Here is a 26,646-nt window from a genome sequence, read left to right on the forward strand (position 1 = left end):
AAGCCAGCCAGTTTAGTGTTTACTTAGGATTTTTTTTTGTATTTTATTTTTTTTTTTTTTTTTTTTTTTTTTGTTTTGCTTTTAAAGATTTTATTCATCTTCAGACACAGCAGAAGAGGGTATTGAATCCCATTACTGATGGTTGTAAGCCACCATCTGGTTGCTAGGAATTGAACTCAGGACCTGTAGAAGAGCAGTCACTGCTATTAACTGTTGAACCATCTCTGCCTTGGGAGTGTAATCCCCACAAATAGTGAGTGGAGGCAGGAAGACAATTAGCTTGTGGCCTGCCTGATAGTACGGCAGCTGCATATTGAGAAGCTGTGAATCTTTTTTTCTGTTTTACACTAAGGCACTGTAGTTATTCTTCATTCATTGTCACTCATTTCTGCTGTATTTTAGCCAAAAGTACACCAAACAGACCATGCCCATCTTTCAAGTTCTGCTTTCTTCCCTTTTCAGCCAAAATTGCATGGAAAAGGGCAGTTCGAGGTGTGCGGGAGATGTGTGATGCGTGCGAGGCCACACTGTTCAATGTCCACTGGGTCTGCCGCAAGTGTGGATTTGTGGCTTGCTTGGACTGTTACAAGGCCAAGGAGAGGAAGAGTTCTAGAGGTAGGCACATCGTCTAATGAGATTAAGTGGGGAGGATCCTCTGTGTTGCTTAAGCCCTTCCTTACTTGTGGGTTCATTGCCTTGAGGATATTCGTAACATTTGGGGAAGCAGCAGCAGCAGTCAACTCACTTTGTTAGTGTCTGCCTTTGGAATGAAGCTCCGTCGTCATGTTTGAACCCCATCCACCTACTGAAGCCTAATCGGAGGCAGAATTTCTTCATTTACCAAATTCAAATTTAGTTGAGGCTTCATACCTCCAGTTCACAGTTCCTGGTATCTTTCTAGAATCTCTTAATTCAACAGTCATTCATGTTAAGTCATACTTGAATACTACATAGCAGTCTATAATGGTTAAACAAATTTTTTAGAATATACTGCCATTACTACCATTTATCACATAGGTCTTTTTGTTTTGTTATGGGGGGTGTTTTTGTTTGTTTGGGTTTTTTTTTTTTTGGTTTGGGGTGGTTTTGTTGTCCCCCCCCCCCCTTCCATTTACTTATTGACTTTACATCCCGGCCGCTGGGTCCCTCTCTTTCCCCCTTCTGTTGTAAGAGGGTATGGTATCACCCCATCCTGGCTCATCAAGTCTTTACAGGAATAGACCCATCCTCTACCACTGAGTCTGACAAGGCCTTGTAGTTTCTTGCACACAGGATGAATTTTGTGTCAAAAATTGTGTGAGTGGGTTGGTGTCCTACCACTACTGAGGTTCCTGTCTGGATACAGGTTCTATGTTCCTACTGCTTGGAGTCTCAGCTGATGTTATTGCCATACACTCCTGGGAGCCTCCCCACCCCAGATCTCTGGCAAGTCCTAGGGATACCCATCCCCACCAACCTCTGATTCCTAATCATTCTCTTGGCCGTCTCTCCTGTTTCTCCCAACATCTGATCCTGAACACCCCTACCCCCACCCCCCTCCTCATCCCCTCAGCCAGTTCCCTCCCTCCCTCCTGCCTCCTATGACTTAACCCTTCCTTCCTGTTTAGCTTCTTTGAGTTTTTGGATTGTAGTCTGGGTATCCTGTACTTATGGCTAATAATCTACTTATCATAAGTGAATACATACCATTCATGTCGTTTTAGGTCTAGATTATCTTACTCAGGATGATCTTTTCTAGTTCTATCCATTCACTTGTGAAATTCATGATGTCCTTGTTTTCAATAGCTGAGTAGTAGTCCATTGTGTAAATGGACCATGTTTTATGTATCCATTCTTCTGTTTCTTGACTATTTGAGACTCTTCTGTTAAGAATTCTGTATTTAAGCCGGGCGTGGTAGCGCATGCCTAATCCCAGCACTCGGGAGGCAGAGGCAGGCGGATTTCTGAGTTCGAGGCCAGCCTGGTCTACAAAGTGAGTTCCAGGACATCCAGGGCTACACAGAAAAACTCTGTCTCCCGGGGGGTGGGGGTGGGGGAAATTCTATATTTAGCTCTGTACCCATTTTTTTTTTTTTTTTAATTGGGTTATTTGGTTTGTTGGTGTCTAACTTCTTGAGTTCTTTATATATTTTGGATATTAGCCCTTTGGCCCTCTGTCAGATGTGGGGTTGGTGAAGATCCTTTTCCAATCTGTAAGTTTCTGTTTTGTCCTATTGATAGTGTTTCATGAGGTCCCATTTAGTAATTACTGATCTTAGAACCTGAGCCATTGTTGTTCTGTTCAGGAAGTTGTGTCTTGTCCAACTTGATCAAGGCTATTCACCACTTTTTCTTCTGTTAGATTTAGTGTATGTAGTTTTATGTTGAAGTCTTTGACCCACTTGGACTTGAATGTTGTGCAGAGTGATAAATATGGATCTATTTGCATTCTTCTACAACCAGTTAGACCAGCACTGTTAGTTGAAGATGCTTTCTTTTTTTCCCCATTGTATAGTTTTAGCTAGCTCCTTTGTCAAAAATCAAGTGACCATAGGTGTGTGGGTTTATTTCTGGATCTTTGATTCTATTCCACTGATCAACCCGTCTGTTTCTGTACCAAAACCATGTTGTTTTTATCAGTATTGCTCTGTAGTACACCTTGAGGTCAAGGGTGGTGATGTCTCCAGATGTTCTTTTATTGTTCAGGAATGTCTTGGCTGTCCTGGGTTTTTGGTTTTTCCATGTGAAGTAGAGAATTGCTCTTTCAAAGTCTACCAAAAAGGGGTGTTGGAATTTTTATGGTAGATTGCTTTTGATAATATGGCCATTTTCACTATGTTAATCCTGCTGATTAATGAGCATGGGAAATCTTTCCATCCCTACTGAGGTCTTCTTTGATTTCTTTCTTCAGGGTCTTGAACTTTTTATCATACAGATTCACTTGCTTAGAGTTTTACCAAGATATTTTATGTTATTTGTGGCTATGTGAAGGGTGTTGTTTCCCTATGTTCTTTCTGAGCTGGTTCATCATTTGTATAACGGAAGGGTACTGATTTCTTTGCGTTCATTTTATCAAGTTCATTGATCAACCTGTCTGTTCCTATACCACCAATGCAGTTTTTATCATCATTGCTCTGTGTACAGCTTGAAATCAGGGATGGTGATACCCCCGAAGTACTTTATTATGCTGGATTGTTTTAGCCACCTGGGTTTTTGTTTTTCCATATGAAGTTGGGATTGTTCTTTCAGGGTCTGAAGGGAACATTTCCTGAATTCTCCTGTCATCCTTGTGCAGGGGCCATGCTAATCCTCTCTGTCTTGTTCCAGTTTATGTGCTGCCAAAGTGAGCACTGTTGTCTGTCTATCTTCTTTCTTGGCTTTTGTTTTTGTTTTTGTTTTCTTAAACAGGGTTTCTCTGTGTAGTCCTGTCTGTCCTGTAAACTCAGGGATCTGTTTGTCTCTGCCTCCCAAGTGCTGGAGTGCCACTATACCCAGCTATACCATAGGTCTTAAAGACTGGAAAAAAATAATATTTTTATTACAGATAATGAAATCTTTTGTATATTTTTTCACATAAAATGGTATTAGTATTTCACTTGTTAATATAGTTGATGATATAGTTTTAAAAGGAAGTTAATAAATATATCAAAAGTGTTGAAGGCTAGTCAGAAGCTTGTCTAACATGTACAAGACTTGGGGGTTCAGTATCGTACTAGAGAAAATTCATTGTATAAGTGTGATAGTACATTTTCTGGAAATTGAGGTAAGAGGATTGGCTCGGGTTCAAGTTCATCCAGGGGTGTAGAGCAAGACCCTGTTGATGGAGATAGATAGATAGATAGATAGATAGATAGATAGATAGATAGATAGATAGATAGAAAGAAAGATAGAAAGATAGAAAGATAGAAAGACAGAAAGACAGAAAGAATAGATAAGATAGATAAAATAGATAAAAAATTTACATAAGGCTGTTTAAGTGACTACAATAGTGGTATCCGGTCCTGAGTGAAGAGGTGAAGTGAAGAGATTATATAGGCCTTGTTTCCTTGGCTTGTATATTAGGAGAAGAGCCATGTTTTAGCCATGATGTCTTTTCCATTGTTAAAGTTACCCCACTCTCAACCCTTTTCTTACATATGTTTACTACCAATAAAACCTGAGTATTTGCCCAGCGTGGTGGCACACGCCTTTAATCCCAGCACTCAGGAGGCAGAGGCAGGTGGATATTTGAGTTCGAGGCCAGCCTGGTCTACAAAGTGAGTTCCAGGACAGCCAGGGCTACACAGAGAAACCCTGTCTCGAAAAAAAAAAAAAAAAAAAAAAAACCTGAGTATTTCAGAAAATCTACTGTTATTTTTTCCTGGGATATAAAGTAAATATGAATAAATGATGTAACCATGTTAAGAAATTCATCTTGACATTTAAATAACTTTCTAGGGCCTGGAGCTGCAGCTAAGAGGTGGGGCACATAGGAGGTCCTCTTTGATGTACAGAATGTAATACCATCAAAATGCATTTTGACATCTTTGAGATGTAACACTTCATTTTCTAGTTCTATAGGCCTTTTGTTTTCCTTTGTCAGATTTTGGAAATCGATTTTATTTTGCTATAGTTTGTCCACCCCGCAGCCTTGTCCTACATGAAGATTTCTTCACCCTTTGTAAATATGGTGTAATCTTTATAATAAATGCAGGCAGCACAGCCATAAGCTTCCATAGGACTCTGTTTGGGAACTATATATAGCTTATGACAGACTGTGTCAGTCTCTCAGGTATATAACATGTGCCTTGGTTTATGTCATTTGACTTTTCCATTGACTGCTTTCATAACTCACAGAGGATTAGGTGTGGTGCATATGTTACATAGTGCTCATCAGTTTAAGGGACTGCAGTATAAGCAACATTTATAGGTTCCTTTTCAGGTTTGTGAAAGAAAACTTGTAAAGGTAGCATTTGAAGTTTATTTACTAAATTAATTCCAATTAGGATTTTCGGGAAATAATTGTAGAAATTATGCTAAACTGCTTGGGCTTTGTACATTTTTGTTTGTTTGTTGTTTTGTTTTAGAGCCACATTGTAAGTGGCTACCTGTGTCAGTAAGTTCATCATGTTCCCTGAGATACATGGAGCACCCCATGCTATGCCTCACAGTGCAACTACATGAAGGGAGTCTCATATAAGATCAACAATAGCAATTAATAGTGGCTCTATATCGTGTCCTCTCTTCGCCGTCTTAACTGTTTTTGTGTTCTTGCATGTTGGCAATAATTTCACCCATGGCCTTATACATGTTAGATATGGGCTGACCCCAAGCCTCATGCCAGTATTCATTGAACAGTAGCAAAAGAATTCAGTGCTGCCTAAAACTTGTATCAATATAAGAAGTCTAACAGGATATACAACCTGTTCTACAAAGAAAATAGCTAAGAGCTAAAGAAGAGTAGCTACAGTTTGGAATTAGACAAAAAGTAGAAGTGACCCCTACAGAAACAGTAGGAGAGAACAGTTGGTTTAGAAAGTGTCATCGCACCCCTCCACCATTCTTGTCAAGATTCACTACATGGTAGTTTTTTTGTTTTGTTTTGTTTTTTCTGACTTTTTAGCCACGGAACAAAATACAATAGAAAACTACATCTTCAATTTTCTGTAACTATAGAATTGTCACGTTTATAATTAAAAATGTGAACTTGGAACAAGATCTGTTGTCTTACAGATAAAGAGCTGTATGCTTGGATGAAGTGTGTGAAAGGCCAGCCCCATGACCATAAGCATCTGATGCCAACTCAGATTATCCCTGGCACTGGTGAGTCTCCCTCTGTATTAGAGGTCCTGGGCACTGTGGATAGGAAGAGCACTTAACAGTTGTGGTACTGGGTGTGATAGTTTGTGCCTCTGACCTCAGCATTTGACACGCTGGAGTTTTTAATGTTTGAAGACAAGCTTGGTTAGTAACATACATAGCTTGTATTCATGTTCCTCTTACCCTGACCCCTGCTCCCCAAACAAACAAGTACCTACTAAAATGGAAAAATATGGTTTAACTAATATTGAATTTTCTTGTTCAAAATTAAAGGACCACTTAAATTTAATGAAGATTGCAGGGAAAAAAAAATCTTTCTTCCCAGACTTAGTGAAGAAAGCTGCATAGAAACTATGACATAGAGAAATTGGATAATAATATATAGTTTGGGTCATACTGATGCTCCCTACAAAGAAGTTTCAAGTATTCTGATATCTTAATAATTGGACAGTAAGGAAATGAATATAGATTTGGTTCTGTGATGCCTAGATATCTGTGATAGTACTAAGTAATTCTGCCTGTTCACAGGTTCTTAAACATAGCAAGGAGAGTATGCTCCAAACGGCCAATGCTAATCTCTATTAACTGCTGTTTTATTTTGCAGTGTTGACAGACCTTCTTGATGCCATGCACATTCTTAGGGAAAAATATGGTATCAAATCCCATTGTCACTGTACAAACAGACAGAATTTACAAGGTGAAAGTGTTCCTACAATGAATGGCGTGTCTCAAGTAAGTAGAACAGTCTCTGTTCACTCACAACACAGCAGCCACGTAATTTAGCTTTGGGCGGTGATACTGAGTCATTGTAGATACCCTTTTAATCCCAGCAGCTAGGAATCTGGGGCAGGATTGCTGTGAATTCGTTTCTGGGCTAGCCTGAGATACACTGTGGGTTTGTCTCAAAGGGGGGGCAATAGCTCTACTCTAGGGTTTGTGCTTCTATATTACTGTGTAAATTTCTTATGACTGCTTTTAACTCGAGTAATTGAGGAAGAAGTGGTAAATGTTCAAGTGTCTTACCTTATAGGTTCTGCAGAATGTTCTTCAGCACAGTAATAAAACTTCTGTGTGCCTGCCTGAGTCTCAGCAGCAGAACACCCCTCAGAAATCTCAGGCTAATGGCAACAGCAGCCCTGGAAGTGCAAGCACAGACAGCAGGTTGACACCTCCAGAGTCCCAGTCACCGCTGCACTGGCTAGCTGACCTTGCTGAGCAAAAATCCAGAGAGGAAAAACAAGGTAACTTGGCCTACTCCAGTTTGTGCCAAAGGGCCTCAGTGCCAGTGTCCTATCTGGACACAGCCTGTAAATTACTTTGCTCTCTGCTTTATTTCAGTGATAGCTTAGGATCAAGAAAGTACTTGTTCTTTTTTATTAGGAGCCAGTCCTCCTAAGATTGATATTAGTTACATACTCATTTATGAATGAGGTCTGCAAAACTGTCAGAGCACCATGTTATGAATTAACTATAGTTTCTACTAGCATTTGACCATTTTTATTCACAACAGAGACAGCTAACAAGTCTGAGGTTCTGAGAAAGACCAAAGTTGTTACAATAAATAAAATGCAAGGAATCTATTGTTTCTATACTTCAGTATTAAATGTATGCACAATTTTTGTTAAATTTTATTTCAGAAAACAAAGAATTTACTCTTGAAAGGGAATTCAAAGAAGATGGAGACCAAGATGCCTCTGATTCTCCAAATGGCAGCACATCACCTCCAGCATCCCAGAGCAACGAACAGGGTTCAACCCTACGTGATTTGCTGACCACAACAGCTGGCAAGCTTCGCGTTGGCTCTACAGATGCTGGCATTGCCTTTGCGCCAGTGTATTCAATGGGAGCCTCCGTGAGTGTGCCAGCTAATTTTTCTGTGTTAGATTTGTTTTTGTACATGCTGTCCAAGTGCCCTAACATTTAACTGCCTGTACCTTCAGCCTCTGCTTTTAAGTTTGGCCCTTAAATTTATATAGAGATTTGATAGTTAGCTATGGTGCTAACAAAACAGATGCAGATGAAATTGCTAGGCCTGTTCTCATTCGAGTTGTAACTTCAGAGCTAGAGTTTTGTGTATTTTCACGTGAAATGCTGGAGAAGGTTCTGTGAATCCGGAGAGCTCTAGGATGAGTTTTCACAATGTGAATGTTGTGTTTGTAGTAGGGAAAGAATCAGAACCATATGCGAGTGTGCAAGTGTCTATGGCGCTTGCAAAGCAAGGTTTTTTAATTTTCAAAAGCAGAAAGCAGAATAATTTCCTAAGGCGATGATGTTATAAATACTTTTAAAGTGTGTGGAGAATTCTTATACCTGCATCCTTTATAGGAGGTCCACACCAGTGTGAAAGTTAGGGTGGCTGTGCTTCTGAGTCCTCGGAGCTGGTGGTTTGTTGCTTTACCAGACTTATGGTCCTCATTGTTTTCAAAAGTTTTCTGGTTTTCTTAATAGAGTGGCAAAGGTGGCCGGACTATGCCTAACATTCTTGATGACATCATTGCTTCAGTTGTTGAAAACAAAATTCCACCAAATAAAACCTCCAAGATCAATATTAAATCAGAGCCTAATGAAGAACCTAAAGAAAGCAGACAGTCTGCCACGGATGAAAGCAATAAGTCTTATTGTGACATACCACATTCTTGGATCTGTGACCAGCATATTTTATGGCTTAAGGATTACAAGAATAGTAATAACTGGAAGCTTTTCAAAGAGTGCTGGAAACAAGGACAGGTATGTATGGTACACTCCATGGACTGAGGAGAAGTAGGCAGAACACTTAGTTTCTTCTATGGGGAAAAGAAGAACCACAAAATAACAGATTACCAAAATTATTATTTCTGGATTTCTACTTCTGTCCAGATGTATGTAATTTTACAAGGAAGTAGAGTATTTGTCAAGTAGTTTTAATTTAGTGAGTAGACATACATTGGTAATATATTTACAAAATTAAATTTTTCTTGTTCTGATTTGTGTTTCAAGTATGTTTATATTAAAAGTAATTGTCTTGAACTGATGAAAATGTAGGTGTTTTTCCTTTTAATGCTAGAGAAGTTTTTAAAATAGTGTGTTTGTTTTGTTTGTGTGTTTGTTTTTGTTATTTAATAGACTTTGGATAAAACCAAGGTCTGTGCAATACTAAAGCATGTGCTTTTCCACTGGATGAACACCCTGCCTTCATCAAATCTTTCATTCAGTTTTTGGTATTTGAGACGGGGCCCTTCTTTCTGTGTAGCTTTGGCTGTCCTAGAACTCACTTTGTAGACAAGGGTAGCCTTGAACCTACAGAACTCTACCTACTTCTGCCTCCAAATTGCTGGGATAAGAGGCATGCGCCACCACACACCTGTCCTTCATTTCATCATATCTTAAATACAAAGTTTGATTACTTCTTTGTGCCCAGATAAAAGTGGTTTTCCATATGATCAAAGTTCTGACGTAATGCTTTAAATGTGCTTCCAATGTCAAGTACTTACATTCACTAAAAATTATGAACAGACTTAATTGCTGGCCTCAGAATATTAATATTGCTTAATTTGTTTCTTCCTCTTTGAAAGATGCCTGGATTTTTGTTTTTACCCACTGTGTACTCTCTGTATGCTTGTGTTTGTGTAGTGAAAGTTAGTGGGCAGCTGTTTGGAGTCGGTTCTCTCCTTCCACCTTGTAGATTTTGGGGATTGAGCTCAGGGCATCAGACTTGAATAAGCCCCTTGAATAAGCACCACTGCACAGCCACACTGTACATCTAAATACTGAGGATTTAATTAGTATACTTTGGGAACGTGACTAAGAACCAATTTCCTACCGTGATTCTCAGTCTTTTAGTGAAAATTTTGCTATTCTTTGAACTTTTGATAGTTGAACAAGGAAGGGGTTAACATACACTAGTTATTGCTGAACTCTAGAACCTAGAAGAGTGTGGTAAAGAAATTCACAACTTAAAGTATTCACAATGCAAGGTTCATAAATACCTAGGAATGCTAACATACATTGCAGGCAGCACCTATGTATTATTGGATATTCCAGGAGAGGTGAGAAGTCTGACTAGGGATTATTGAGGTATTTCAGTAGGATGATGACAGTAACTTTAGAATTCTACTTGGAATTATTTTAATATACCATTTAGCCGTCTTTTTACGGATTGGTAAATGACTTAACTGGGAGTACTTTTGCATAGTAACTATAGTGTGTGAATTACCAGCAACAATTACCTAATATCTGGACCTATCTTAAGAACTGAATGTGTTATTAACTGGTGGAAACAATATTTGATGGAGCATCCAACTAAATTTCTTGATGGGTTTTGTTTTGTTTTTCGTTTTATGTGTGTGGGTGTTTTGCTTGCATGTGTGTTTGTGCCCCACTTGTATGGCTGGTGCCTGTGAAGGCCAGAAGTGGGCATTGGATCCCTTGAAACTAGAGTTACAGATGCTTGTCAACCACTGTGTAGGTGCTGGGAATCAAACCCACGTCTTCTGCAAGAGCAGTCAGTGCTGTTACCTGCTGAGCCCTCTCTGCAGCCCTTGGTTTTGTTATAAGATGGTCTCACTGTGTAGCCCCAGCTGGTCTGTGACTCATTGTGTAGGCTAGTGTGATTGGGGTGAATCTTAAAAAAATCCTGTGTAATTAATTTTTTTTAATTTTTGAGACATTTCTTTAATGATGACTTTTTAATGTTTTAGAAAGTTAATGTCTTTTAGAGATTCTTATAAGTCAGATTTTTAGTTTCTCTATACTATAGAACTATTTTATTTTAGTAAAAACTGAATAATGTATTAGTCAAACAATTAAACAGAGGTATTTTAATGTAATTTATTGGAGTTTTTAGAAGTAGTAAATCTTTAATTACTGGGTTTTTTTTTTAGTTAAACAGTATTATAAAATTTGAATTCGTGAGATCTAAAAGGCAGGATTCATTTACAGTCAATCATTCTGCTGAAAGTATGGTATTATACCTGTTCCCAGTGTTGTTATCCAGACCCTTCTAGAGGTAAAAGAAAATGTGCTTTTAGTGTTGTAAATTCAGTGTCCACTGTGTTTTGATCTTTTTTTCCCCAGTGTTACTGCAAATATTGCACAGTTACAAATAGTTTATACAGCATCTATAGGAAGTTTGCCTATGAATAAAGCAGTCTCCTAAAATATTTCTGCAACCCATAAATGCAATATTCACTTACTTTCTGAAAAGTACTTTCCATTGAAATTTTCATATAAAACTGCCATTTTGTTGGGTACGGTGGCACATGTAAATCTCTGCACTCAAAAAACTGAAGCCGAGGGACTGCTTATGCTACACTGCAAAAATCCTGTGTCAAAATACAATAGAGACCAAGTAAACAAATAAATGTTCCCATTCCTGCTGCAGCACCTTCCATTGTTCTCATTTACATGCAAGCATCTTTCAAGCCCGGAGCCATTTGAGTAGGCTCCGTTAGTTTTACAAATTTGCCCGTAGAGCTGAAACTTAACAGTGCCGTCCGTCCACTTGCATGTGCACTGAAGCTTTGAAGTCTTTAGGCACCTTTAACTATTATTTATTTGTGTTTATTCATAAGCCTGCAGTGGTTTCCGGTGTGCATAAGAAAATGAACATTAGCTTGTGGAAGGCAGAGTCAATTAGTCTGGATTTTGGGGACCACCAAGCTGACCTCCTCAACTGCAAAGACAGCGTTGTTTCCAGTGCCAACGCTAAGGAGTTCTGGGATGGTTTTGAAGAAGTGTCAAGTATGTTGTTTTTCACTCTTGTCTCACCCATGTAACCTTAAGATGATACCCTGATAATGCGACTTCAATTCTTCACCTGGGAAGCATCTGTATTAACATTGTTATTCAAGAGAGAGAGACAGAGACACACACATCTGGAGGTAGTGACATACAACTGTATCTCAGCACTTGCTTAAGCAGAAAGAGACAGGAAGTCCTAGGTCATCCTTGGCTGCTTAGTGAATTTGAGGCCAGCTAAGCTAATTAGGACTCTGTCTATGAAAGACAAAATAATTTGGAAACAAAATAGTGGTTCATAATCCTAACTCTAGTCCTGATTTTCTTTAACTTGGATATAACATGTTGTATTTCCTAATAGAATTTTGGTAACTCCCTAAAACTGTGGAAATTAATATCGTTTATGTTAAATACTTTGAAAATTAAAACCTATTAATGTAAGACTACTATTAATAAATATAAGTAATTCTGAAGAGCAATTTCTTTTAGATACTAAAAGTAATTAATGCATGTATCCCATAATAAACTCTTCAGGCTGGAGAGATGGCTCAACAGCTCTTGGAAAGGACCTGAGTTTGGTAGCTAACAGCTGCCTGCAAGTAACTTGAGGTCCAGGAGATCCAATGTTCTCTTCAAACTTCCTTCGCACACATAAATACATGCACACAGTCCATCTAAAATGCGTTAATGCTTCTTGAATACATAAGGGGAAAAGGCCAACAATGCCCACAAAGTATCTACAGTTCAATCATTGACATTCTTTCTCAAATTCTAATAAAAAGGCCTAAGTTATATTTTCAGTAACTAGCTTCTGTCTTTATAGAACGTCAAAAAAACAAAGGTGGAGAAACAGTAGTATTAAAGTTGAAAGACTGCCCATCTGGAGAGGACTTCAAGACCATGATGCCCACAAGGTAATGTGTCAGGGGAAGTTAAGCTGAGCCTGTTCCAGCCAATGCAGCTAACTACTGCTAAAGAGTTGTCTTTTTCAGTTTCTACTTTTTGTTTTGTCTTGTTTTTTCCTCAATAAAGATAAATAACCAAAAAGCCTCATCAGGGTGGAGACTTGTACTGAGGAAGTACTGTTAGGGCATTGTGTCTGCTATAGGCCTCCCTCTTTCTGGATCTTGTACCTAATGGGTTGTGTTTAGGAAAGTGTAAATGAAACATTAGTATTTAGCATGCTGTATGCCTCCCTAGTACAGTACATCAGTTTAGACTCTGAAGGCATTCTAGAATAGTGTTGCCTAGTTTAAGGAAAGGGTATTACAGTGTTCTTCACAACTTAAGAATTTTGTATCAGTCAGTAGTGGTGCATGCCTTTAATCTTAACCCTTGTTAGGCAGAGGCAAGCAGATCTCTGAATTCAAGGTCAGCCTGGTCTACAGGATGGAGTTCCAGGCTACCCAGTGCTACATACATGGAGAAACCCTGTCTCAACAAACAAACAAACAAACACCCTCAAAAACTAAAAAAGAAAAAAGAATTTTATACTTCCAAAATATTTTAAATGCAAGTCTATATTTAAAAAAACAACTGTACTGTTATCTTTAGATATGAAGACTTTTTAAGATGTCTGCCATTGCCAGAATATTGCAACCCAGAAGGGAAGTTCAATTTGGCCTCCCATTTGCCGGGGTTCTTTGTACGCCCTGATCTAGGACCCAGGCTGTGCAGTGCCTATGGTAAGTATATGTTTACATTTCTCTTCAAGTTGAGACTCTGTGGGAGGATAACAGATTTTAGCCCTAAAGCCAATTGTCCAGTGACTTTACCTATTACTAAAACTGTTTTTTAAATAATGTTATTGAAACCCTTCTTAATATTAAATAATATTATATGAATTGGCAGGTAGTATACTTAAGTAATACTTCATAATTCCTTGTAACATTTGTACGTATTTTTATTGAATTGTTTTGTATGTGGCCTTTCCATTGATAGTTTTAGGGGCTAGTCTTTATAACAAGGCAAATAAACCAGACTTGTAATTAGTTTGTTGTGATAGATTGTTGTGTGGGCATAATATCAGTGCATTATCAGATGCACACAGTGCGCTGCAGTAAACGACCTCACGTCCCAAACAGGTGTTGCTGCTGCTAAGGATCATGATATAGGAACCACAAATCTTCACATTGAAGCTTCTGATGTTGTCAATGTCCTAGTCTATGTCGGCATAGCAAAAGGAAATGGAGTCCTCTCAAAAGCAGGTAAATAAACCTAAAGAGTTGCCATAGGTGATGCTGGGGTACAGGCTGGCACAGAGAGGGGAGGGGCTCTGACCTTTGAAAAGTTACTTTTCCTGTTCTCATGTACAAGGAATTGTAATTTTAAAGGTAAATGTTTTTATTTAACCCTTTGCTTTTACTAAGTACTGTATTTTGTTATGCTGACTAGGCACCAGCTCGTGGGGATGGGAAGTGCCATTTCAATTGGGATCACACCTCCCCCACCCCTGGGTTCAGAAGAAAAAGAAGGCTTTTAGATACAAGCAGCCATTTTCCTGTATTCATAGATTTTACTTTCTATTCTTTAAAACTTTGCTCTACCATTTATCTATCTAAGCCATCCTTTTCATTCGTGAAGTCATGGCTGTTAACCTTTTCCTCTCCACTGACTTCTCTTTAAAGTAGGTGTGTTATTGCTCGGTGAGGGGTTTTGTGCCCAGCTAGTCAGTGACACTGTAGTTAAAAAATAAGTGCAGACTCTCAACTATTTTTTTCCTTCTCAGAAGTGAAAGTTTTAGGGGCATCTATATATAACAAGACAAACTAAAACTAGTTAAATTGTTGGTGTTGGCATAATATTTGCTAATTATTAGATACATCCAGCACACTGCAGTAAAAGGCCTCATTTCCCTGTCTTTCTACCTCAGTTGCTCTGTTATTCAGTGCATTCAGGCTTGTCTGGATACATAGTTGAATCAACTGTTTCTCTATTCTTTTGGCTATAAGGGAGTGGTTCTCATACATACTGAATTTGATGTGCAGTTGACATAATATATGATCTCAACTTTCTCACTGCTGGAAGGCTTTGAATGCTTAGCTCCTTAATTTTCATTTCTTACTACATTGAACCTCCCCTTCCCTGTTCTGCCTGGAGGGGCCAGTGGCACATTGGAGTTGTAGTCCCCAGCCCCAATCCAGAGATAGAGACCAGTTTTGGTTCCGATGACACATCTCTGATGCTACACTTAGTTGCCTCATTTATGTCAGTTCACTGTCTGTCTGTCTGTCTGTCTGTGTGTGATTGCCCTTGGAAGTATATGACATGCATGCAGTACTCATTTTAGCCAGCAGAGGGTGTAGGATCCACTGGAACTGCATTAAAAAAGGGCCATGTGGGTGCTGGGAATGGAACCAAACATGGCCTCTGCTAGAGCAGCAAGGACTCTTAGCTGTGGAATCACCTCTTTGGCCCACTGTATGTTAGTACACTGTCATTGTCTCAGAAGAGGACATCAGATCCCATTGCAAATGGTTGTGAGCCACCATGTGGTTGCTGGGAATTGAACTCTGGACCTCTGGAAGAGCAGTCAGTGAGTGCTCTTGGCTGCAGCCCTACTTTTTTTTTTTTTTTTCTTTTGAAACTAAATTTCTAGCTTGAGAGTAGACTCTCTGCCTCTGAAGCAAACAATTGTGAAATCATTCTTTTTCTTCCTGGGGACACATGGGTCTCAGACTCAGGGCTTTGCTCCCCCTAACAATTTGAAACTATAAAACTAGGTTTAACAATGAGAGTACTGACCCCTAGCCCTGCGGGGGAACACACGTCTTTGTCTAGAAGCTGAGACAAGAGTAGTGGGGTCACACTCCAGACTTTGTTGAATAGCAAATTTCACGGTAGTCTGTGCTACATACTGCTGGGGTGTGTGTGTGTGTGTGTGTGTGTGGTTACAAAATAAACAAAAGGCGAAAGAAAAGGCCTCCTGCTCCAATAATCAGTCTTAGAAGGCTCTGCTTTTGGTAGCCTTTACTGACCAATTGAAAATAATCTCCTGTCTTCCAGGAATACTTAAGAAATTTGAAGAAGAAGAATTAGATGATGTTTTAAGAAAAAGATTAAAGGATTCAAGTGAAATCCCTGGTGCTCTATGGCATATTTATGCTGGAAAAGATGTTGACAAGATAAGAGAATTTCTTCAAAAGGTATAACTGAGATGTCAAAACATCCCACTCCTACCTTGAGCGTGGACTATCTGTTGTTTAACCTTTTTGGCATTCTGCAATCAATATAAGATCAGTTAAATACTTTTTAAGTCTTTTTTAGTGTTTTGTTAATTTCAAAGGGCCCTTTATGTGGAACTGGAAAAATGAATGGCTCAGTAGTTAAGATTGCTTGGTGCTCTTTCAGAGGATCCAGATATGTTCCTAGCACCCGAGTGGCAGCTCATACCCATCTGTGCCAAGGGACCAGAAACCCTCTTCTGGCCTCTTAGAGCAGCAGGCACAGATGTGGTGCACAAGCATGCATGTAAACAAAACACTCAAACACATAAAGTGTAAAAAATCAGTAAAGAGTTTTTCAGAGGTCTCTTGGTTTTAAAGCCATTGTGTTTTGCTCATCTTCTTGATTTAAATAATGTACCAAAATCCCTAAAAGTGTTTTAATGTAAAATACAGTAATTGTGCTTCTTAAATTCAGTTTTTCATTAACTATTAATAGTTTCTTGAAATAGATTTTTGATGGGTCAGGTTGCTGTGTTTACAAGCGTTACTTATTTTTATGTGTATGCGTAAGGGCTTTTGAAATCCACGTGCATGAGGTTTTACTTTGGAGAGAAAAGGAGGCAAATGGTTCTCTCTCTCTCCTCTGCCTGATGAGGAAGGAAATGTGAGGTGCCAGCTGGATGCGAGCACCTCAGGAGGGAAGGTGTGTGTCAGCGTCCTGTGGCTTCCTAAATGACTGCAGAATGCTGTGAAACAGATTTCCATTCTGTAGCTCTGACTGGCCTGGAACCCACTTTGTAGAACAAGTAGGCCTTTAACTCAGAGACATCCAGCTGCCGCTGTCTCTAGAGTGCTGGATAAAACTTGTCACCCACCACACAGCCCAGCCTTCCTTTCTTTCTTAGAATTCAGAACAGTCATTAACTTTTTTGTTTGCTCTAAGGTTTATTTTCATTTTTCTGTGTATAGATGTTTTGCCAACTTTCTTGTCTGTGTCCCTGTGTAGACAGTGCCCGAGGATGCATTACAGATGTTGTGAGCTGCTGTTGTTGCTGACAGTCACGCCCAGGTCCTCTGCAAGAATAGCCAGGATGATTGACCACTGGGCCATCTCTCAGTCCCTAGCCATTGTTTTATAAGAATATGAGGGCAAAAGCCCAATACAAGTAATCAAGATATTTCCAGTTCCTTAAGTCGGTATGCACAATTTTATTTTAACCTATACCAGATTTCAAAAGAACAAGGCCTTGAAGTTCTGCCAGAGCATGATCCAATCCGGGACCAAAGCTGGTATGTGAATAGAAAGCTCCGCCAGAGACTGCTTGAGGAATATGGGGTGAGAGCCTGCACTCTGATTCAGTTTCTTGGTGATGCCATTGTTTTACCAGCAGGAACACTTCACCAGGTACATATTTATGTGATTGTAACTTCTCTGTACTGAAAAGAACTGGTTTGGGGGGAAAATTACTCTGTGTAATTTGATTTAAAAAAAAATCAAAGAAAATGTTACATAGGAAAATGCACATCACCATTGCATTTCCATTAGAATGGTATTTACTTATAGTATTTGAAGCCTACAGCAGTTAAACACTTTGGGAACTTAAGCTGTTGACTTAAGCTTGATTGCCAGTTGACACATTCTCCCCACTTGGCTGTGAAGAAGCCAGCTACTGCGCATGCTTACCAGCTCTGCAGAGAGCATGGGGAGTGGTTGGACTTTGAATTTGTGAACATTTTGCTTCTCGGTGTGTGATAGTATAATTCTAACATTTAATGAAAGATAGTGTACAATTTATATAGCTACTACCCACAGACCATTAATACCTAGCATGGCAGTGATGGCCACCTGTACCCCCTGGTTAGGAAACAGGAAGATCACAAATTCAAGGCCCACCTGGACTATATAGCTTGGCTTTCAGAACAAGCAAAGAAGTAAGAAAACAGATGCAGTCTTTGCATCGGTAGGGAGACATGTAGTACTAGGAAGAATGGCCGAGAACCCTAGATGGTGGTGGGTAATGAAGTGTGTAAGGAAAACCTGAGGTACCTGCCTCCCCTGAAGGAACCATCGATAGTGAGAGGAAGGCTCTGATAAGATGTGTTTATTAAGGGAAGTTTCTTTATTACTCTTGTCACTGTGTTGCATGTATAGTAGTGACAAATACTCCTTAGTTTTAATAGTGGGTGCTTTTTAAAAAGATAGATTAATCATTCTTAGATCTTAAATATCATTTGTGAGACTAAAATATCAACAGAGTAATATGGCTTGAACTGTCCTAGAAAGTATTGGTTGGTTGTTTCTCATGGATTCATTATCATTCAGGGATGTTAATCACTGTCATTCATGTTGAATTGGGATTCAGAGCCCCCCTATATGTCACTTACTTGTGGTGCCTCTTCTGAAAGTGGCTAACTTGTACATGAATGTAAATGACTTGAAGAAAACTGTCTGTGACAGAAGAAATGTATCAGATCGCTTTGATAATAGAGAAGAGATGTACTTGGAGGTTCTTGTTTACATGTCTAGCTTCTTTAGTATTGAGGTTATTGTTGCTGTTTTGAGTCATGTGAGCCAAGTTGGCCTCCTATCAGCCTTCCAAGTACCGGGTTGTTTGAAAGAGTCTTGCTCTGCAGACCTGGCTCTCTTTGAATGCATTGGTTTTGCTGCCTCTGGCTCCTGAGTGCTGGGGTTACAGGTGTGTGCCACCGCACCTCATTTCAGTGCTGAGCTTCCAAAGGTGGCCATTGTGGCCATTCTTTGTATTGGCACGGCTTTGTAAATTATATACTCGTGTGTTTATGTGCATGGGTATTAAGCAAATGTAAGCTGGGAACTTAACTCACAGTAGTACCTGTTCTTAACCACTGAGCCACCTTTCTTACCCACAATAAATACTTATTAACTCTGGCTTTTCTTGACAGTGAATTTTAGCATCATCAATAATGTTTAGAACCTGGTCTGTTTTGTTGCTAGTGAGCTGTGGCAGCACGGGGATTTGAGGGAGAGAGAGTTCGGGCTTTCCAACTGCAATACATTTGGGTTGTTTTTAGTTCAGACAATAAATAAATATAAATATTTACAGGTAGGCTTCTTTCAACATGGTCTTTCACTGGGTCAGTATTGGCTAGTGGGATTTGCCTGGTCAAATGATAAGTGTACAACTAGCTTTTAAGAAGCTCCCTCTGTCTTCAAAAATGGTTGTACCTTTCCCCACATGTGTTTTTATTTTCTCTGCTTCCTCGCTAGTCCTTGCTACTTTGAGATTTATTTTTTAGACTGTGGTTGGGGTGTGAAGGAAAGGACAAGGTCTGAGATGGTGTTTTGTTATTTATATGGGGCTGGCTTCAGATGTGCAGTAGTCTGATGGTGGCTTCCTTTCTGGAAGGCTTCCTCACACAGGTGCCATACCCCACCCCTGGTATTTCTGATCTTTGGAAGTCTGGTTGGGAGGAACATGAGCTTGCACACTTCTGATAGTCGATCCTGATGTTACTACCTGGGAACTACACTGTGATAGATGTTCAGACTGAACCGTGTGATGCTGCTTCTCTCGGATAACACTGCCAGGACAATAGCAGGATGGCATTTCTAGCCTCTTTGAGCAGTGACTGGGGAGAAAGAGAGACCCTCCCCGCCCCCACCTCCCAGTCCACAACAGGGAGAGAAACAGAAAGGAAAAGAACATGAAGAGAAATATCTTTATTAATAAGTTTGCCCTTAGTTTCTAGACTGGTTCAGCATTGTGACTTGATATTTTTGAGAGTTGCAAATTGTCTGCAGAAGAAATTGTCCAGAAGAAAAGCCTGGCAAAACCTTCTCACATAGTATCTTCACAGACAACCAGATACCGTACGAAGATAATGAAGAACCCTTTTGAAAAGACTCAGACTATAGACAGGAGAGGCTTTGTTTCCTCCCTCCCTCCTTAGCATCCCAGCCAGGATGACTAGTAGCTTGGATGGCTAAAGAGAGGGCGTGAATGGAATGGCAAATTCATTGCTGTTCTGCTTTAAAGCTGGATCTCAAGCTTTCAGCGAAATACATCAGGTAGCGGTTATCAGAAACATACACTGTCCTGTAAGCAGTAATAGAAGTTCACAGTCTGAAAAACATTTTAAAGCAGCCATAAATTGTCAGTGCTGACACAGCCTCTCTGAGCTCTGGGCAGTGGTGACACAAAGTTCAGAAGAGCCAGGAGGCACTTTTAAAAGAAAGTCTCTTTAAGGAAATCTGTCAGCACACAACTAACCACTGGGAAAAAAAATGGGACAGTTCCTTCCTGACCACGCCCAGAAGAAACAGAACCTTTTCAGAGACTCTATAAAGCGGCAAGAAGGACAGCTGGGGCCCTCCGTGACCAGGACCCAGCGCTTAGAGAAAGGGAAGATGCTTACCAAAGCTCACGTAGTGCAGATGTGCAGATGCCCAGCCCCTCCGTCAGCCAGAGTGACGCATGTGCACTCCCAGACCTCGGACTTCTAGACAACTCAGAGAGGAAACCACAAGGATGGTGGATGAAGAGAAAGAAAAGAACAAGACATTGAACAAAAGATCGAAGTGAGAGCAACAACTGACTTTAGGTCATGCTAGAGCTAAACATACCAAAGGTAACATGCTAAGACTCCTGAAGGACTCACTCTCCCCACAGCATGCCCAGATAAGACATAGGAGACACAGGGCACTAGAGACTATGTAGCTGGTATGAGAGAGTTAATGTAGCAATGTAAAGCATCTGTTAGACAAGACATCACAGGAGTTGGCCTCCTGTTGACTTGCCATTTATTGGCTGATTTGTCTTGGGACAGGAGCTGAGCATCTCATCCATAGTCTACTGTTGTGAATAGAGCATCTGTTCTACAGACATAAGGAAGACCCAGGGAGACATGTGAGGCTCCCACTGTTACTCTCCAGAGGAACCAGCATCCCAGTGAGCCCAGAAACAGAGCGCTTACTTTATGATGCTACCAGCTTGTCACTAGAGGCCAGTGCTTGAGTTAAACAACTCTGCAGACTTCAGCAGCTGCTCAGGTGGTCATATGTCCAGAGGAGGAATTGTAGCCCCTCTGGAGTCCCATCCCCCTGTCATCAGTTAGACTCTGCCACAGTCTCCATTTCCCACTTCCTCTCTGCCTCATCTCACTCTTCCCAATTACATTGTTTTGCAAACTTCAAAACTAGACTAAATGGAAGTGCTTAGTTTTTCAGTTGTTTCTTCTTTCCCAGGAATTTTTATGGCATTTTAAAACATCATTTGAAGACAACCTAAAGACAATTTAAAAATCTCACATTAGATTCACTTGGGCCTTCCTCTGCTATACAAAGCTTTAAGAGAAAGCAGTTATTAGGAACAAGGATGTGCAGAAGGTGTAACTCCTAAACAAGTAGCATAATGCTGACTGGCTCCTGAAGAAAACCTTTTAGTCAACCACATGAATGTGAAAAACTTAGACTAAAGTCACCTGAGATCAGAGAATCTCTTTAATTGGCTAATTTGAAACAAAGGCACAAATAAAACTTGTAGACCCATTCTGAAACTCCTGTATGGCCAGTAGATTAAGTGGAACTAACGTTCTGCCCCCGCCTGGTGCTGAGCAAATGAACTAAGTTGCATTTCCTTTCTGCTTTTGATCCGAGAGTTAATACACCATGACCAACAATGGAATAGCAAGAGCACAGACCCGGTGCTCCTTGCAGCCTCCCGTTAGTGTTTTCAAAGAACACATGTGTAACAGTCCACCTACACATATTGATAAATTAGGATCTTATTAGCCTCTCCAAAGGATTCCTGGAAAAGTCATTTGTTTTTATCATTTAAAAATACTTCATTTATAAAGTCACTTCACATGAAGCTTTTTGGTGACATAACTTTCTCATTAAAGTGTGGTCTTAAGCTCTGAAATCCATTTGTTGTTCTAAGAAAATTCTCTGGCAGAATTATCCTTTGTATTTATTCAGTTTAGACAGCTTGGCTTTTCTTTGCTTCCACTGTGACTATCTTTTCTAAAAATTGCATTTCACCTTTTTTCCTTTTTGAATAGGTACAAAATTTTCACAGCTGTATTCAGGTGACTGAAGACTTTGTCTCTCCAGAACATCTTGTACAGTCGTTTCACTTAACACAGGAGCTGAGGCTTTTGAAGGAAGAAATCAATTACGATGATAAACTCCAGGTAAGGAGTGTTCAGAAGAGATCTAAGATTGTTTTGTTTTGTTAGCTTTGCGGGGAGGGTTTGTTGGTTTGATTCCCCCCCCCCCCCCAATCCCCTCGTGACAGGGTTTTTCTGTATAGCTCAGGCTGGCCTCAAACTCAGAAATCCATCTGCCTCTGCCTCTCAAGTGCTGGGATTAAAGGTGTGCGTCACCACTGCCTGGCTTCTTTGTTTGATTTTTATACTCAGAGAATAGGATGTATGAACTCCAGCTAAGGCATTTGTTTCTGTCTAGGACAACCATAGTCAAGACAGCACAGCTCACTGAATTCACTGATGGGTGCTGATAACCTGCATTTTGGTGCTTTATATGCATACACTGTATGCTGTCAGACACACCAGAAGAGGGCATCAGATCCCATCCCATTACAGATGGTTGTGAGCCACCATGTGGTTGCTGGGAATTGAACTCAAGACCTCTGGATGAGCAGTCAGTGCTTTTAACCACTGAGCCATCTGTCCAGGTCTGCTTTGAGCTTTTATGTCTCTTGTCTTACGTTTGCTCCTCAATTCCCTTAAAATTAAAGCTATCACTTTGCTTTTAAACAGGCATATAGTGCATGCTCTGTAGTCCCCGCACTCAGAAGGCTGCCACCAGAGGACTACTATTGAATTTGAGGCTCACTTGGACTAAAGTGAAGGCGTGTGTGCGTGTGCGATAAACTTTTTAATCTAGCAGCAGCTCAGTGGTTGTAAATATTTCTCTTTTAGGTTAAGAATATCTTGTATCATGCAGTCAAGGAAATGGTGAGAACTTTGAAGATGCATGAAGATGAAGTAGAAGATATGGAAGACACCTAAGTGCGGTTGGACCTGGGATGCCCCTTGAGTGACGCTAGGTCTGACTTAAGCTCCATTAAACCATCAGTGCCAAGAAATTCTCTTTGTAGTAATTACTTGCTACTGACACCATACCAGTATAGCATTATTTCACAGGTCCTGTGATTCAATGCTAGCTATAAACCAAGCTAAATTTAAAAGCAGCACTATATAGCTGTTCCTGTATCATAATGTATATGATGTTTGTGAAGATGCCAGATTTAAAATGATGTATTTATTTTTGGTAAAAAAAAAAAAAAATCTATGCTATATTGTTGATCAAGTGTAAATGTGCTGTGTACAGTTTAATAAAATAACTGATATTTTTCACTACATTGAGACAGTTACTGTGAGACTAGGACACACCAGCTGTTGCCTGCGTTTGGGAAATTGCTGGATTGCACAGCAGTCACGTCATAATCAGAATATTACTGCCAAATAATTGTAAAATGTGTAAAATATAAAGTACATAAAGTAGATACTAAACTCAGACACTTCAATATTTTGTTGAAGCTATTGACTGTACAATTAAACATTTTCAAAAGGTGTAATTTATTTAAAATTGTCTCATTTTGGTAAAATTTATGTCAAGTTTTAAAGCTAAATATTAAACTTAATATGCTATGTAAATATATACATATATACATTTAAGGATGTATTTTTTTAAAACATTGGCTTGCTTTTGTTAAAGTGCAAGTGTTACATATGGCTTTGTACATTACAGTTGAAAGGGGTTTTACATTTTCCATTAAAAGACTTTATCAAGAAGCTGGGTGTTATAGTTCTCCCTCTCTGGTGTGACACTGCTGGGATAAAGTGGAGCTTGCAGCCACTTGTGTGGCCCTGCCAAGTTGGTTGGGTTTCAGTAGCTGATCACTGTCTGCCTTGGATAGCCTTTGCCAGTGAAGTCTGTGGTTCTGTTGAGGCGGAGTAACCCAAGTTGGCCACTTAGTTTGTACTTTATGTATCACTTAGCTTCACTCAGCCTGCTGTGCCATACTTTTTACCCCAGGCAAACTTCAGCCAGGAGTGTGAGCACCTCATGTCACTTTAATAACTGCCTGACACAGGAGCCAGGGAGGTGGTGGAGGCTAAGCACTTGCCAGGAGAAAGGTGTGCTGTATACCACGTTACATGTGAGCTGTGTGCTTAGTGTCCTTTCAGATGTGCCTCAGCAGTCTTTGCCATGGCGTCCTGGCTCTCCTGAAGCTTTTTGTGCACTTCATCTGATCTCGAACTCACAGATGCACCTGCCTCCGCCTCCGTGGTGCTAGCATTAAAGGCATGCGCCACCAGACGTGGTCTGATTAAATTCATAGGAAATTAGTTTAAAGCCATGGTATTAGTTCTCCGTATTTCTACTTTCTGATCGAAGGTCCTGAAGAAGAACAATCCTTGTGGTATTTTCTTCTAAAAAGCTTTTGCTTCTGGCTGTACCTAAGGCTCCTTTTAACTGTCCTACAAAAAAGGATTTGAAGCCAGGCAATGGTGGCGTGAATGCCTTTGATCCCAGCACTCGGGAGGCAGAGGCAGGTGGATTTCTGAGTTTGAGGCTAGCCTGGTCTACAGAGTGAGTTCAGGACAGCCAGGGCTACACAGAGAAACCCTGTCTCAAAGAACCAAAAAAAAAAAAAAAAGGATTTGAGTATGGCAGAAGGCAGGCAGTACATTAAGCCAGGCTACAATGGCTTTCTGAGCAAAGTGCTGCTTCTAGCCATAAGTCAAGAAAGAGGTGGGCATCGTCCATGCTAGTGACCTGATGCTTCTAAACCCCAGGCAGAGAGAACACAGCATTTACATCACCAAAGACATGTGTAGACTTGGGAAGGCTGGGGAGTTCTCTTCTTGCTACTGGAGCAAGATTTTTGTGTGGGGGTGTTATGCGAATGTGGCTGGAGGTCAGAGCACAAGTGAGTTTGTTCTCAAGAGTCGTCAACTTTTTTTTTTTTTTTTTTTGAGACTTATTCTTGGGTATTTTTGCTTTTTAACTCACTGACCAGTAAGCTTCAAGGCTCTTCCTGTTTCCATCTCCCCAGCACTGAGATTACAGACATGCACCACCACTTGGCTTTTTATGCGAGAGATTTATGTGGCAATTGCCCAGCAGCATGACCAACAGAACTATGTCCCCAGCCCCTGGAGCAACACTTACCATGTCCCAGCGCTATCCCTTTGATTGCTCTGTTGTTCCTCCTATGAAAATGTCTTACTGTGTCCGTTTCCCACGTGTCTTAGATTTTCCTTTGCTGTGAAGAGACATCATGATTATGTCAGCTCTTAGGAAGGAAACTTATTTGGGGGCTGGCTTAGAGTTTCAGTCCATCAACATCATGGTGGGAAGTATGACAGCATGTGGGCAGTCAGGGCGCCAAAGCTGAGAGTTTTACATCCAGATCTGCAGAAAGTAGGAAGTGAACAGGCTTGAGTTTCAGAGACGTCAAAGCTCAGCCCCAAGAATGCACCTCCAACAAAGCCACACCCAATAGTGTCGTTTCTTGCTTTCTTTTTTTTTTTTTTAAAGATTTATTATATGTAAGTACACTGTAGCTGTCTTCAGACACCCCAGAAGAGGGCATCAGATCTCATTACAGATGGTTGTGAGCCACCGTGTGGTTGCTGGGATTTGAACTCAACGACCTTCAGAAGAGCAGTCGGCGAGCTTAACTGCTGAGCCATCTCTCCAGCCCGTGTCGTTTCTTATTGGCCTATGAGGACCATTTTTATTCAAACTACCATACCATGTAAAATGACCTAGAAGCTGAAGACCTGGCTCAGCAGTTGAAAAATGCCTGCTCTGTAATTATTAAAACAGGTTCAGATCACCCCAGAACTATTTGGGGTATCCCTACAAATAAGTTTGTCCTAGGGAGTGAAGACAGGATCACTGGAGCTTGCTGTTTGTTCCCCAGGGGCTCAAAGGTTAATCTAAGATGGGTTTCCAGGATCCACATAATTGGTTCCTGGCCATCTGTAACTCTAACTCCAAGGGATCTTCCACTCTCTTTTGGACTCTATGTATACATACTTAGGTACATACACACACACAAATCTTTTTTTTTTTTTTAAATCATTTTTTTTTAGATCATTTTTAAATATCCTTTGGGGGAAGAGGTACAAGAATTTAAAATAGCTTAAACATTCTTTTCAGAATATTAGCCATAATAAAGTAAAATAAATTTGATAGGACTAAATTTTTTCCAGAAAACAAATTCCACTGTTGAGCCATATTTCTGAGTTACATTTTAATTATCTATATATACTTATACAGGTATTTCTAATAAACAGACTTTAAGTTCACAAAATTAAGATATCAGAGCATATATAATGATTGGACCAAAGTAAAAGGTAACATTTCAGCATCTTTTGTTGTTTTTGAAACCCGCAACTTTAAAAAGCTAAGAGTTGTTATTTAAAATGCCTTTCCCATTATGTTTTTGCTTATCACACACACACACAAGGTGGGCTGAGAATATGACACACCTCAACACAAAACAGGTTCCATCAGCCCTGCCTCAAAGGAATTTATCCAGTGTCTTCCTCTTGTCTCGGCAAACATTTGAAAGCATGCACACTTGCAATGCCCTTGCCACACAAAGGCCTGCCAGAGATAAATGAACTATGTAGAATAGTTTGAGAAGCATCAAGGTCAGGAGGCATTCATAGAAGCACACCAGTAGTACATATGGAAGTCACCATCAGACTTCCATATGGGTTCTTTCAAAATGAGTGGATGGACCTGTGTCTTTTGGCGGGTTTTTTGTTTTGGTTTGGTTTTTTGAGACAGGGTTTCTCTGTATAGCCATGGCTGTCCTGGAACTTACTCTGTAGACCAGGCTGGCCTCAAACTCAGAAATCCGCCTGCCTCTGCCTCCCAAGTGCTGGGATTAAAGGCGTGCGTCACCACCGCCCAGCTTTTTGTTTGTTTGTTTTTTAAGATTTATTTTATGTAGCTGTCTTC

The 26,646-nt window shown here is 40.1% G+C and overlaps 1 protein-coding gene and 1 pseudogene across 10 annotated transcripts in view; one reads left to right on the top strand and one right to left on the bottom strand.

The window, feature by feature from the left end:
• Nucleotides 1–23,456, top strand: part of Jmjd1c (jumonji domain containing 1C) — a 159,992-nt gene extending 136,536 nt beyond the window's left edge. For all 10 annotated transcript variants that reach the window (XM_029542095.1, XM_029542090.1, XM_029542091.1 and 7 more), the window contains 14 exons: nt 463–615; nt 5,692–5,781; nt 6,383–6,510; nt 6,809–7,019; nt 7,416–7,630; nt 8,227–8,505; nt 11,328–11,496; nt 12,317–12,407; nt 13,048–13,178; nt 13,578–13,700; nt 15,499–15,638; nt 16,888–17,064; nt 21,699–21,830; nt 22,581–23,456. In XM_029542095.1, coding sequence (XP_029397955.1) covers nt 463–615; nt 5,692–5,781; nt 6,383–6,510; nt 6,809–7,019; nt 7,416–7,630; nt 8,227–8,505; nt 11,328–11,496; nt 12,317–12,407; nt 13,048–13,178; nt 13,578–13,700; nt 15,499–15,638; nt 16,888–17,064; nt 21,699–21,830; nt 22,581–22,670 — 2,129 coding nt within the window. In that variant the 3' untranslated portion in view covers nt 22,671–23,456. The remainder of the gene's footprint in view (nt 1–462; nt 616–5,691; nt 5,782–6,382; nt 6,511–6,808; nt 7,020–7,415; nt 7,631–8,226; nt 8,506–11,327; nt 11,497–12,316; nt 12,408–13,047; nt 13,179–13,577; nt 13,701–15,498; nt 15,639–16,887; nt 17,065–21,698; nt 21,831–22,580) is intronic.
• Nucleotides 3,230–3,330, bottom strand: LOC115064776 (annotated as a pseudogene).
• Nucleotides 23,457–26,646: the final 3,190 nt, after the last annotated feature.

This window comes from Mus pahari, chromosome 9 (genome assembly GCF_900095145.1).
Source record: "Mus pahari chromosome 9, PAHARI_EIJ_v1.1, whole genome shotgun sequence".
NCBI classification, from domain to species: Eukaryota; Metazoa; Chordata; class Mammalia; order Rodentia; family Muridae; genus Mus; species Mus pahari.